The 15,149-nt window shown below is 46.4% G+C and overlaps 1 protein-coding gene across 1 annotated transcript in view; it reads left to right on the forward strand.

Annotated features, from left to right (window-relative positions):
- Positions 1-8,564: 8,564 nt before the first annotated feature.
- SLC10A1 (solute carrier family 10 member 1) overlaps positions 8,565-15,149 on the forward strand; it is a 20,109-nt gene continuing 13,524 nt past the window's right edge. Inside the window, exon 1 of the mRNA XM_029952500.1 lies at positions 8,565-8,968. Within this exon, the coding sequence (XP_029808360.1) occupies positions 8,613-8,968 (356 nt within the window). The 5' untranslated portion in view covers positions 8,565-8,612. The remainder of the gene's footprint in view (positions 8,969-15,149) is intronic.

The following is a 15,149-nucleotide window of genomic DNA, read 5'->3' on the forward strand; positions in this document are numbered from 1 at the left end:
AAAAGAATTTGTCATCAGAAATCAACCTAAGGCAATTGCCACTTCTGTTTTGTACCCCATACAGTTTTTTCAAGAAATAAAGCTGACTCTCAGGTCAGAGCAGAGATGCCTGCCTGGTGAGCAGAAAGAAATTCTCTCACTCCCTTTCGCCAACACCGTCCATCCTTCAGGGAGCCCTGGACCTGCTGGAGCTGGACTCCAGCGTATACCCTCTTGATTAAATTCTAACTAGCATGTGTGGGATCTTAGAAGGACCTCCACTGAGTCTCAGGTCCTCTAGGAACCCAGATGGAAACCGCTAAAATATTAACCATGCTTATCTCTGGGTGGTGAGATTTTTGTTTTCTTCTTTGTGCTTATCTTTATTTTCTGTCTACTCTAAAACACACCCATGGGACTTGTGTAATTTTGTTGAAGCCAAAAAGAAATCGATGCCATAAAGGACTCCTGACCCTGTGAGTCCTGCAGGTGTCTGCCCTGGGACTTTAGTCTCCCACGTGCTTTGCGCTCTCCTGGCCATGGAATATTTGCTCACATTTACAAGCAGGCAAGAAATGTTTCAGGGGTGAGGCTCACCCCCACTCTAGCAGTCTCCTTATTTTCCAGGCTGAGTGGTATAGAAACCATAGGGAGTGTGGCAATAATCACAGCCTGAGAGATTCCGGGAGATAATTGAAGAACTTCTTCAGAAGAGGTTTTAAGACCCTGGGAGCTATCTCCCCAGCCCTGAGCGCTCGCTCCCTGTTATCAGCTCAGCCAGTCATGGTCCGCCAAAGACCCAATGCCCTCGGCCCACACCACATCCGCTCAAGCATCCCCCTGGCCTATCAGCTCTCAGAGATGGGCCAAGGTCTCTGTTACCAGTCTCACCAGGACCACCTGCACACCTGCTGAGCCCTCCAGCTATGCAGTTTTCCATTCAGACAGTGACAAATGTGCCCTGTGGGACAGAAAGGGTTCAGAAGGACTCCGGGGTGGGGTTATGGTCTCTGGCCACAGAAGGCTCCGGCCCAAGCCAGCCGATGTGCCAAAGCCCACTTGCTATCCCATGTTTTAGCATATTTTGTATTTATTGTGAAATGGGTTGAGTCCTCTAAAAGTTTGGGAAAGAGAGTGTTTGTCATCTTTGCTGATTTAGGAGCTAGAACATTGGACGCTACCATTTTGCTTTATCTCAACCAACATGTAACAGACAATGCTTAGGATCGTCTCCTTTCATTCATCCCCCCTTCGCTCAGCCATATCCCCTCCCAACTGGTCTTGACCCTAGAGTCTCAGGTTATACTGATCACTGATACGGAGTCCCCTGACAAAGTCATATCTGCCTGAACCTCTCCTACCCAGCCAGCCCCAGGGACAAGCCCTTTCAAGATCCTTCATTCCTTTTTTAGACAGCGATAGGTTAGAAGTTTTCCCTGTGTGCAATTAGATACAGGTTCATTTTCCCAACTCTGCAATCTCCAAACCCAATGCCATCTAAAAGTTTGTTTTGTGATTCCTCTAACAGCAAATTCTATTCTGAACTGGTGAAGCTATTTATAGTTTTTATTTACCATTGTGTGATCCACGGAGGAAATACTAGAAACATTGGGAACATCAATACTCCAACCAGGAGGTCCCACCTCAACTGGCACATCACACAGTCTGCAGTATACGTACTATATAACTTTGAAAAGTCGTGGGAAGTTTTGTATAAGAAATTATGAACTTGAATCTGCTTCTCTAAATACAACATTTGGTTTTCTATATCCCAACTTACTTTTTCTAGATGATCTATAACTGATGGAAAGGGGTGCATTCACCTCTCCTGCTCCTCATTCGCGTCTTTGTTTTTAACTCGTATCTCCTACAATTGTAGCTTCATGAATGTTGCGCTTTGTTTTCTGGTACATATTCATAATAGTGGTCTTCACTGTGAATTGCGTCTTTGAGCAAACAAAGTACTTCTCTTGTGTGGTGTTAAGATGATGACCTGTGCTTTGTGTTTTCTTTGTATTTGCTTCATGTATCTTTGTACTATTTTCCTTTTCGGCCTTTCAGAAAATGCTTTGTCTTAGATGGGCCATTTGTTTGGTTACAGTATAAAGATGTGTCTTGCCTAGGGGACAGTCTGAATCTTTTTTATCATAAATAAGCTAACCCTATTTCAACATTTATCGATACATCATGTGCTAGCCTTAGTTCTATCATGTCAATATCAAATTATACTTTATGGGTTTTAAAAAGCTTTCACTAAGTAGTCTGGTGTCTTCGTGGCTGTAATTCCTCTCAAATTTCAGGTTTTTATTTTTGCTCCTGTTTTTCCTTTTATAATGACAGTTTTATGTTTCTTTCTTTATTATTATTTTTTGAGAGACAGAGAGAGACAGCACAAGCAGGGGAGGGTCAGAAAGAGGGGGAGACACAGAATCTGAAGCAGGCTCCAGGCTCTGAGCTGTCAGCACAGAGCCCAACGCGGGGCTTGAACCCACGAACCGTGAGATCATGACCTGAGCCAAAGCCGGACACTTAACCGACTGAGCCAACCAGGCGCCCCTATAATGACAGTTTTAAATAATACCTCTAGTTTTCTACAATTTGATAATTACTTTACTAGAAACAATGAAAAAATAAGCACATGTCTCTTCTTCCTTGCCTCTCCTCTTCTACCCAATTTGAGTCCCTCATATCTTTCTCCGAAGTGGTTTGTTTGGTTCGCTTTTTTTTTTTTTTTTTTTTTTGTCAGTATTAAGAAACGTCTTTTGACTCTCACCTGCTGCAGATGTAGCAACCAGGAAACAGAGTCTATCTCTCACTTACATCCCCCTGCAGGCATCATGATGCTCTGTCCACAGAAACATCTGCCTGCATGTCCTAAAATGAGGATATTCTTCTACATAATCTCAATACTAGTTTAACAATAATTCTGTAATATCATCTAATATCATATAATATTGCTTCCATAATTTATACATCAGGACACATCATTATTATCCTTTTCACTCACTGTAATGGGTGGGATTCTGTCAGCGTTAGTCCATAGGAAATATGTTCAAAGCTTGCTGCCAATCTTCCTTCCAGAATACCTCCAATTATCTCTGAGTTGAATGGCATTCATCCTCTAGTAGTTTCTTCTAGAAAGGTTCATAGAATGAGGGCGCCTGGGTGGCTCAATTCACTGAGCATTCAGCTTCGGCTCAGGTCATGATTTCATGGTTCATGAGTTCGAGCCCCATGTCAGCACAGAGCCTGCTTGGGATTCTCTCTCTCCCTCTAGCTCTGCCCCACCCTGCTTACTCTCTCTCTCTTTCTCTTTCAAATAAATAAACTTTAAAAAAAAGAAAAGAAAAGAAAGAAACGTTCATAGAATCAATATTCTCTGAATTTTTTCATGTTCAAGACTACCTGTAGTCTTTATAGTTGAAGGGTAATTTGGATGGATATAAAATCCTTTGGTAACCCTTGTTTTCCCTTGAAGATCTTCTGAATCGTGTTCCGCCATCATCTGGCCTTGAATGCTGCTGTAGAGGACTGGAGGCCGACCTGAGTTTTCCTCCCCGTAAGTGGCCTGTTGTTTTTCTGCTTAATCGGTCATCTTTGAAGGTCTAATCGCTTTACTGGATTATATCTCCTGGGCTACTTTCTGATACACATGGTATAAACCAAATTCTCCTTTACTTCCTATTCCCATTCAGCCTGTTCCATTGCTTTGATGTTCTTTTTTGGAGGCCCCTACATATGTCTATTGGACCTTGTTTGCCTATATTCTAGATCCATCATTTTCTCCCTACTCTTTTTCAAATTCTTTATTTCCATTCTATTTTATTTGCCTTTCTGATTTCTCTCCTCCACGTCCCTTATTATCGTTTTTTTAATTGCCCACTATTTGAACCTCTTCCCATTTCATCTTTATTTCTCTGATACTTTGCTTTACCTGAGCTCTGCCTGTCTGTGCTTTCTCTCCTCCTGTGACCTCAACATCTTCCCTGTGTTCTTTCTCTCTCCAACTTTTTATATTGGAAAATTGCAAACTGATGGACATGTTGGGAAAATAATACAGTGAGCCTCCACAGGCCCTGCACGTGGACTCACTGGTTCTCACTGAGCCGTATCTGCCTTGGCTCTCTCTGCACACACACAACACGCACATTTTCCCAAACCGTGTCAAAATAAGCCGCAGGCATCACGACACTTTATCTGCAAGAACGTCAGCCTGCATTTCCTAAAATGAGGACATTCTTCTACACAACCACATTATTAGTTTAACAATAATTATGTTATATCATCTAATATATAGTCCATATTAAAATTTCCTCAATCACCCCCCAAAATATTTTTAAGGCAGTATTCAATCATACATTGCATTTGGCTGTTATGCCTCTTTATTCACTTTTAATGTAGAACAGCCCCCCAACTTTTGTTGTATTTAATTTTTTAAAAATACATCCTAGGGCGCCTGGGTGGCTCAGTCGCTTAAGCGGCCAACTTTGGCTCAGGTCATGATCTCACAGTTTGTGGATTCAAGCCTCGCATCGGGCTCTGTGCTGACATCTCAGAGCCTGGAGCCTGCTTCCAATTCTGTGTCTCCCTCTCTCTCTGACCCTCCCCTGCTCACACTGTGTGTGTCTCTCTCTCAAAAATAAATAAAACATTAAAAAAAATTTAAGTAAAAATAAAAATACATCCCTCTTCTAGTGTCCCAGAGTCTAGGTTTATCCTATTTGTTTCTTATATATCATTTGTTTTGTAACACTTATATTTTCAATAAACTACCAGCTAGATCTAAAGATTTAATTAGATTCATAATAAACATTTGGCTCTAATTATATTGTGCATTTCATATTGCGTTCCATCGGGAGGCATATGATATCAGGTGGTCTCATTATTAGCAATCCACAGTTCGAGCACTTGGTTAAGGTGGGTAACTACCCAGCTTCGCCAACGTAAAGGTACATGTCCTCCCTCCATAATGACTAATTAAGCTGTATGGTGATATTATCACCATACGAGTATCTTGTTCTCCAGTTACCCTTGACTCAAAGGCTTTAGCATCTATTGAGAATTCTTACCTGAATCAATTATTATTACAGTAAGGATTCCAGAATGGTGATTCAAAAACATTATTTGTATTCTTGTGTTTCTATGTTGTGGTTTTCCCTCACAGAAGCAACGACTGGATTCCCTTTTTAGAATCACAGGGGCGTGATGTTTGGAGGGGCCACCCTCTGATAGCAACTGTCTAAGGAACACCAAGCAAACACTATTGGTTGAGACCGACATCCCAGAATGTGAAAGATTGTAAGCTGGTGTTTGAAGGCACTAAGTGTGGAGGTGGTTGGTTATGCAGTACTGGATAATGTCAACACCCACTTCTACTGGTTCATTGGGATCTAACATGTCTTCTGCTAGGGCGTCTGGGTGGCTCAGTCCGTTGAGCATCCAACTTGGACATAGTTCACGAGTTCAGGTCCCACATTGGGCTCACTGCTGTCAGCACAGAGCCCACTTTGGATGCTCTGTTCCCCTCTCTTTGCCTCTGCCCCACTTGTGCTCTCTCTCTCTCTCAAAATACAAACATTAAAAAATGTTTTCTTAATGTTTTAAAGATCTAATTGGGCTTATTAAGTGACTCATGAATTGGGTAGCACTCCACGTAGCAAGTAGAGAGAGAACTTGTACAAAATGGAAGGTTTTTATAGGAAGGAGGAGAGGCAGGAAAGTTATTAGCTGAAGAAAAGAAAGGATTGTTTTGGCAAGGTTACCTTTCCTTCAGGGGAAGGACAGTGGGATCTTTTTATGCAGATATCTTCATCTTCCTTTAGGGGCTGTGGGGGAGGAAGAAGGCCCAAACGACAGATTATTCATTGATGCGTGCCAGAAAATTCCTCACTGATCATTTAAGACTACATTCCTGGGGGAGGCTGAAAACTGCAATTAGGTTAGGTATGAAGTCCTGGTTTGGTGACTTGGCCTGGCCCAAGTGCCAGTTTGGGCCTGTGGTTTTCTTTTTATTACACAGGATGTCAATGTGGGTGATAATCCTAGTCGTGTGCAGCGCACAGCCTGCACAACTGCACATTCCAGTTCTGCTTGAAACTCAGCCTTCTAGTGCTTCTGCTCTGCAGTTTTACCATCTGGTCACCTGTGGTCCCATATGGACTATAAAGTCCCTGAGGAAAGGAACATGGATTATAGAATTTTTTATACTCACACAGTACCTGGCATTTAGTTGACGATCAATCATTCTCCCCTAGTACTCTGTTAAAGGGCTTCTTCCAACCAGCTCCAGGGAGAGAAAGCAACCTTCTTTTGGGCTGCTCCTGACCCTCCAGGTACTCAATCCAAGTTACACACACACACACACACACACACACACACACACACACACACCAGCAGCATCCAATACACAACATTATGCCTGCCTTCCCCTTTAGAGACCAGATTAACTCAAACACCAGGAAATCATTAATATCAGAGATTCTCAGAGGGAAAGGGGCTTTGTAGCCGGGGTACAGGGGTGCAAAAGCACAGGGCTCCGGGGGTCCCAAACAAACCTGGCCGCTGACAAAACCCAAAGGCAGGGAGATGAGTGGTGGCTAAAATAGGAAAGGAATTTATTTCAGTGAGGCCAGCACTGGGAAGACAGTGGACCGTCATTCTCAAAACTGTCTCCAAAGTGCCAAAAATACTCCCAGGTGTCTGTGAGGAAAATGTGGGGCAAGGTGCAGCAGGTACACGCAGGTAGGAAGTAGACGGTCAGGTCGGTCATTGCCTTGGGGTCAGTTACACTGGGTCTCCCTGTTCTGGGAAACCCTTATTGCTCAATGTGGTCCTTTCAGTTCCCTTCAGGGGACGCTTTGCCCTCAGGGTCTTTTGCCTGAGTTAAGAGATCAGCTGGAAAGAACTTGATCAGTTAGAAATTTTGAGGTCAAAGCGGAGGTAACTGAAGTCCTCTTTCAGCTTCAAGTTTCTGTGGCCCAGGGTCTTGGTTGCAGTACTTCTCAACACCGGGACACAACTTTCTCATGCAGATGGGGGGAAAGGTGTGGATCTGCTCACCTAGCCTCTGTCTCTGCGGGATTCCAGAGGCCTTAGGAACCATTGCTGGGGAGAGCTCATTTTTAGGTGGCTCCTCATTTCAAACCCAAATCTGCCCCCCACACCCACCCCACAGCAGTTCACACCCTGGTCCCTGGTCTCCCCTCTAGAGTCCCAGACAAAAAGCCTAATCTCTTCCAGCAAATAAGAAACTAGGAGACCCCACCCAGGCCTCGTGGTTCCAACCCAAAAGAGGTGATTGTTCTTCCAAAGACTGATCCTCTGTCCCACACCTGCCCTCCAACGGGAGGGAGGGGAAGCTCAGGACTGCCGGAGGTGTTCGCCTCAGGTGCTTGCCTCTTTCTCCTTCTGCCCCTCACCCAGAGCCTGGCCCCCAGCCTGAGACACACAGGCACAGAGCAAAGGTCCGGAAATCAGAAAGAAAAGCCTGTGAGTTCCTGCTTCCTTCTCAGCAAGCTGCCCAAGTAATGAGGCTCCTGAGGCTCCGGCTGGGACATGAGGGGACAAACAACTTTCAGCTGGGCTTCCCTGAGCGCACCGCCCCCCGCCCCCGCCCACTCCAGGCTTCTTGAGCTCTATCTACCCCCTGGGACCTGTTCTGTCCAGGTTTGGGGATGAGACACGGGCTTCCCCAGGCACCTGTCAGCTTCCAGAAGAACCAGGGACTTATCCCCTCCTGGAAGCGAGCACCCTACCTCATCCCACAGCGCCTTGAGATATGCTACCGATGTCCAGGAAGGAAATGTGGTGCTCATCCATCTCACAACATGGCTTTGGGAGCAGATGGAGGTGGCCTGCTGGGCATGGGGAGGGCGTCTTCTTTGAAGGAGAACTGAGGCATCAGAGACTGACCGGGAACAAGAAGTGATAGGGGGAAAAACCTGTTAGAAGATGGCCCACAGGGCTGATAAGGAAATACCTGTCCTTCATCAAAGGCTCCTCTTCTGATTCATCTCCCCACCCTGCTTGTCGCTTGCATTAATGAGGAATGCGGAAGTAACAGGCTATAAATTATTCCTTCTGCTGATGCTCTGAGCTCAGACTTCTAGAGAATGATCTCCTCCGAGCCCACCGATGTAAAATAAACCTCCTCCCTTTTGAGATCTCCGAGGGCCACTTGGTTCTTCCACTGGGTGATCCAGACCAGATTCCACAATAGAAGGACCAGGCCTGGATCAGCGCAGGCCGTGGACAGGTCCTCAGGGACAGAATGCTTGTGGCACGTGCTCCGTGGGCAGTGAAGGAACGAAATGGCCCTCCCGTGCCAGAGGCAGCCAAGTGTTAAGAGGGGAGTGTAAGTGACACCAGGAAGGTGCAGAGCTGCAGAAGTTGGAAGAAGCAGGGAAGGTCAGGCAGACAAGGCTCTGCGTTCTCTCCCCTTTGTGGCCACAGCCAGAGGACAGCCCCGCCAGTTGCATAATCCTTCTATTTGCCCAGAGCCACATTTTGTCCTGAAGCTTGCTACTGTGGGAGGTGACAGAAGAAGGCTCCCGGCAAAGACCAGGCAGGAAAGGGAGTCAGCAGCAAACAAGGGGTGCGCCGGGTCCCTCGGCCTTCCGCTGCCACGCAAGAGAATGGAGCTCCACAATGTGAGTAACTCACTCAACTTCACCCTCCCTCCCAACTTCGGCAAGCGCCCCACTGACAAAGCCCTGAGCGTCATCCTGGTGTTCTTGCTGCTCATCATCATGCTCTCGCTGGGCTGCACCATGGAGTTCAGCAAGATCAAGGCTCACTTCTGGAGGCCCAAGGGGCTGGCCATCGCCCTGATAGCGCAGTATGGCATCATGCCCCTCACCGCCTTTGCACTGGGCAAGGTCTTCCAGCTCAACAACATCGAGGCACTGGCCATCCTCGTCTGCGGCTGCTCCCCTGGGGGGACCCTGTCCAACATCTTCAGTCTGGCCATGAAGGGGGACATGAACCTCAGGTAGGACTGGAGGTGAGGTGGGAGCAATTTGGGTGAGGAAGCAGCATTGAAGATATCACAGTCTAGGGGGAAACCTGGGCCAAGGCCAGGATAGGGCTTGAGTGGGGGCCCGGTGGATGCTAGGGTAGGGGGGTGGTGGGCATGTCCAGACTCTCTGCAGGGTACATCTGGGGTACATCTTGGCTTCAGCACCAAGTCAAAGGGGGCCCAGCTGGTCCAGGGGCCTCCTGAAACTGCCTTGCAGATGGGCCACATGGACTGTCTTGAAGAACTGATTTAGGGGCACCTGGGTGGCTCAGTGGATTAAGCATCTGGCTTCGGCTCAGGTCATGATCTCACAGTCCATGGGATTGAGCCCCACATCGGGCTTTGTGCTGATAGCTCAGAGCCTGGGACCTGCTTCAGGTTCTGTGTCTCCTTCTGTCTCTTTGCCCTTCCCCACTCACTCACACCCTGTCTCTTCCTCTCAAAATAAAATAAAGACATTTAAAAAAAGAAGAAGAAGAACTGATTTAAACTCAAGGGGCCTCTGGGAAACTCGGCGCTCTTACCATGGGGGGCAAGTTGTCTTGAGACCAGAGGTCTGAAACCAAGTGCCGATGGGGTCCAAGGTGGCTTAGGACCAAAGAGCACTTTCAGTCCCTGAAGAACAGGCAAGATGTTCCCAAGACCCTTCCAACTATCCAGGCAACTGGGATGGCTTCTCTTAACTTCCCCCATGGGCCATCAGGCACAGGAACACATCCAGGCAAGGACACAGCCAGGCAGACCCTAGAGTCCCCCGACACTGGCACAGGCCAGGCTGGGCCACATCTCAGCCCAAAGGGGAGAGGGAACACCAGCAGTGTCCTCTCAGCCAAAGCCTGCAAGCAGCAAGCAGCAAAGGCTCACTTCTGCAGGGCGCTGGCCGAACACCTGCCTTCCAAACAGGTGGGACTGTGATCCAGAACACCTGCCCGAATCTGATCGGGAACACCTGCCTGAACGAGGCCATTGTATTCAGGGACTCCGGCCCCAGCAGCAGCCCCTGCTGGCTGAGAGAAACGTGCCACCAAAAGCTCTTGCCTTTTTGTGAGCCTCAGTCTCCAGCCTGCTCCTCTGAGGTTCAGTCCTCAATGGAGACCTTATTCCAGCCCCTGCCAAACTCCAGTAAGTGAGCCGGCCAGGTAAGGAAACCCCGCTTGTGATGTAGCATGAGGCCACCAATCCTTAAATGAAAAACAAGAGTGAGTTGGCCCTTACTGGGACCCACCCCCTGAACTCTCCACCCATGAGTCTCAGCCCTCACTGAAGTGGATGATGGGAAGAGGGGGGTTGACTTGTGCCATCTTCCATGGGAACAATGTTCAATGTTCCACTGCCGGTGAGGAAATTCTTCCCTCTGTCTGATCCAGATCCTTCCCGCTGCAAATCGAGCCCTCAGTCTATGGTCTGCCCTGTGGACGCAGCTCACTGCAGCCTCTGTGTCCAGAGAAATCCAGACTGTCTCTTAATTCCAGTGTAGAAGGGGTGCAGGAAGCTGGGGGTCAGTGAAGGGGTATTTTCAGGGCTCTGAGCCTACAGAAGCAGCAGAGCAAGGACCATGTAAAGGACAAGGAGACGGAAGTGACCAGATGTCCCAGCCTCGTCGGCCAGTGGGTGCCAGCGAGGTCTCTCCAGTGTGCCTGCATTTCTGAGGTTGGAGGGCACCCCCCCACCCCCCCACCCCCAGCCTCAGAGACTCAGGAACATGAGCCTTCATGCTCACCTGCTCAGCCTCCTTGTCTGGCCCCTTGGGGACTGTCACTTCTACCAAGACCCCACAAAGATAATGTTGGGATGGCCACCTTCTGCTATTAAGCCCCTTCAAACAGACAGACCTCCCACGCACATCGAACCACACCTCAGAGCCCAATGGTGGAACATGTATCTCCTCAGCTACCTTCACGTGTGGCCAGACTTTATATTACAGTTTGAGTTCATCTGGGACAACTTGGTACATGTATTGTAAGGAAATGATACTGATAACATAAAACAGCCAGGCACGGTACCGACCACTTTACGTGAGCTCCTCAGACAGCATCCTGTGTGGAGGTGCTCTAAAGAGTCCCATTTTAAAGATGAGGAAACTGAGGGGCGCCTGGGCGGCTCAGTCAGTTGAGCGTCCAACTTCGGCTCAGGTCATGATCTCACAGTTCATGGGTTCGAGCCCCGGGTCAGGCTCTGTGCTGACAGCTCAGAGCCTGGAGCCTGTTTCAGATTCTCTGTCTTCCTCTCTCTCTGCCCCTCCCCTGCTCACGCTGTCTCTCTGTGTCTCTCAAAAATAAATAAAAAACAGAAAATTTTTTTTAATAATATAATAAATAAAGATGAGGAAAGTGAGCCTAAGAAAGGTTAATACATTTGTCCAAGGTCTGGGAGACTCCAAATCCTGTATGTTTACTCAAATACCAGGGATGCCTGGGTGGCTCAGTCTGTTGAGTGTCCAACTCTTGATTTCCACTCAGGTCATGATCAGGTCGTGGGATCGAGCCCCGTGTTGGGCTCCATGCTCGGCATGTAGCCTGCTTGGGACGGACTCTCTCTGTTTCTCTCTCTTTCTCCTCTGCCCCTCTCCCTGCTCAGGTACTCTCTCTAAAATAACATTTAAAAAAAATTTTTTTAAGTACCTTCAGGGCCAGGCATGTATATAGTATATAAATGAACCAAGGGGCTGATGGACTCCCTAAACAGGGCAGATGCCACATGTCTGCTGTGAGTGGTCTTTGGGGGCAGGGAGCCACTGCCACCAATTCAAGAGAAGGCATTTTTAAGTGAATCTCTATTTTTAAGTGAAATCTCCAAATTTTTCAATATTGGCAACTCATTAAAACTTTTTAAAACACCGTGCAAGTGAAAAAAAAAAGTATGTTCAGGGACTGGCTATAGCACTTTATAGACAAGCTGCCAAAGTCCAGAGACCTGCCAGAGGTTTCCCGAAATTTGTGGGAATGTGTGCCGATGTCCAAAAGCAGGGTGTGTGCAAGGGCTCTGAGAACAGCAGTGGGAAGGAGAAATAAAAAACTCCACGTGCTACTTTCCCTCCGGCCCCCAGCTCCCGAGGGACAGCTGCGGCCATGATGTTCCTGTGGACCAGGCTCCAATCTCAGAACTGGAGTCTGGACAATCACCTCCCCTCCCTGTCTCTCAGGATAAACTGAAGGCGCACCCAGCCTTTCCCCAGGAGCCACCTGGAGGTCTTGGAGCATGGTTTCCAAGGCATACCAGGAGGCACGCCATGTCCCAGAGCAAATTCCAGAACTCCTGACACACCAAGCCAAAGTAAGCATGACTCCTCTGCTCAAGGACATCAAAACAGGCACACGAGTTGTGTGTGGCTGTTCTCCTAAGAAGAGATCAATAGTAGCAAAGTAGCCCCTGTGCGCCCCTCCCCAGTCCCGTGCCCCTCTACCCCTCCCAAGGGAGCACAGACCTTTTAAACTATTACTACATATGGTACTTGTATATATCCATAAGCAAGATACATTGTTGAACTTGTATGTTCTTAGGATTTGTATAAGTGGCACTATACTGCCCTTATCACTTGACAGCTTGCTTTTTCGAGATGTAGGCATATGATTAGAAAAGCTACTTTGTGCATTTGAACGGCACTGGGTAGGGTCGTTTGCTTGAATATATCTGTTCTATGGGCAGGCGTTTAGGTGGATTTCATGTTCTGCAGCTTTGAGCAGTCTTGTACCCCATGGCCCTTGTGCTCCCGTGTGAGAGTGTGTGTAATAAAAACAGGACTTCTAGGTCGTAAGGTTCACCTATGTACAAACGAGTCTCCAGAGCAGTCATTCCGGTTCACACTTTCCCAAACAGTGTAGGAAGACCCTTCTTTCTTCTTGTTTTCACTGTATTCAGAATTGTCAGACTTTTACATTTTCGCCACCAGATAAAAGTGAAATGGGTCACAGCAGTGTTGAATGTGACTCCGAGAGAGGTGTAGCACATTTTCAAAGGTTTATTGACTATTTGGCCAATGACTGGTTCACCATTGGTCTTCTAGAAATAAGTGTTTTGCCTATTTCCCTATTGAAATGTTGTGTTTTTTCTCTCTGATTTGTAGTTATTTCTTGTTTTTATGGGTTGCAATGGTCCTCTCAGTTTGGGGCTGGTCTTTATATTTTGATAATGATGTCTCATAATACAGAGTGCTTATTTTAATTTAGTCAAATTTACCAGTATTTTTCCTTAGTTTGTCTTTTGGAGGGGTGGAGGGGTTCCTTTAAGAAATCACTTACTGAGGCACCTGGGTGGCTCAGTCAATTGAGCACCCGACCTTGGCTCAGGTCATGATCTCCCGGTTCATGGGTTTGAGCCCCACGTGGGGCTCTGTGCTGACAGCTTGGAGCCTGAAGCCTGCTTCGGATTCTGTGTCTTCTTGTCTCTCTGACCCTCTCCTGCTAGCACTGTCTCTGTCTCTCAAAAATAAATAAAAATAAATAAAAGAAATCACTTACTACACTCAAGGTCATAAAGATATTCCCCTACATTTTCTTGAAATGTTTCAAAGTTATGTTTTTCACAAGGAGATTTTCAATCAACCTGGTGCTTATTTTTATGTATGGTGTGATCTAACTTTACCTTTTCCACATGAATAGAGAAAATTCCCAGTCCCACTGAGTGAACTTTTCTCCGGTAATGTGTAAAGCCATCTCTCACATAGATAACATTCACAAGTATGTGTGGGCTTGTGTCTGGGATCTCTCCTCTATTGGTCTATGTGGTTGTCTCACATGGGTACCAAATTTTTTTAATTACAATCACTTTCTAAGTCTCGATATCTGAAAGGTAAGCCCTCACACCTCGTTTTCTTGAAAATTATGTTAGCTATTCTTGGCCCTTAACTCTTCACTTGAATTTGGGGATTCACTCTCAAGTCTACCTAAAATATTTCTGGGATTTTGATTAACTTCATAGATAAATTTAGAAGTTGTCTTTATAATATTGTGTCTTCCTGTCCCTGAAAATGATAGAGCTTTTCTTTTTATTTGGACTTTATTTTATACCTTTCTATGGAGTTTTATAATTTCTCCTGTGAAGATCTTACATATCTTTTAGATTTTTCTAAACATTTTATATTTGTTTCTAAATATTTTATAGTTATGGATATTGTAACTGGCACTTCTTTCTTTTTTAATTGCAGTATAGTTGACATATTAGTCTTAGGTGTACAACATAGTGATTTGACAATTATATACATTACAAAATGCTCACCACAGTAAGTGTAGCTATATCTTTTAAATGGTGTCTCTTTTTGAAAACCATGCCCTGGAAGGGGACCTGGGTGGCTCAGTCAGTTAAGTGTCTGACTTTAGCTCAGGTCATGATCTCACAGTTTGTGAGCTTGAGCCCCACATCAGGCTCTGTGCTGACAGCCCAGAGCCTGGAGTCTGCTTGGGATTGTGGGTCTCCTTCTCCTCTGCCCCTTACATGCTCATGCTCTCTCTCGCTTTCTCTCTCTCAAAAATGAACATTAGGGGCACCTGGGTGGCTCAGTCGGTTAAGCCTCTGACTTCGGCTCAGGTCAGATCTCACGTTCGTGGGTTCGAGCCCCGCGTCGGACTCTGTGCTGACAGCTAGCTCAGAGCCTGGAGCCTGCTTCGGATTCTGTGTCTCCTTCTCTCTCTGACCCTCCCCCTCTCATGCTCTGTCTCTCCTGTATCAAAAATTAATAAAACATTTTTTAAAAAATGAACATTAAAAAAATTTTTTTAATCAATGCCCTGCGATGTGGGGAAAAAATCCATGTCCTAATTATTTTTCCTAGCTTATCAGCATACAACTGACTTTTTTCATATTTTTTAAGTTAAAAATATTTTTAATGTTTATTTTTGAGAGAGACAGACAGACTACGGGCAGGGGGTGCAGAGAGAGAAGGAGCCACAGAATCTGAGAACCAGGCTCCAGGCTCTGAGCTGTCAGCACAAAAGCCCAGTGTGTGGCTGGAACTCACAGACAGTGAGATCAGACCTGAGCTGAAGTCAGATGCCTGATCAACTGAGCCACTCAGGTGCCCCCTTCAAATTGATCATGTTTTTAGAAACTCATGGATTCTCTTACTTACTAGTTATAAATCCACTTGCATTTCCTCTGTTGACAGTCCAATCATTGGCATGTAATGAAAGTCTGGTTTCTTTTTCCTCAAACCCAAGCA

This window comes from Suricata suricatta, chromosome 9 (assembly GCF_006229205.1).
Source record: "Suricata suricatta isolate VVHF042 chromosome 9, meerkat_22Aug2017_6uvM2_HiC, whole genome shotgun sequence".
NCBI classification, from domain to species: Eukaryota; Metazoa; Chordata; class Mammalia; order Carnivora; family Herpestidae; genus Suricata; species Suricata suricatta.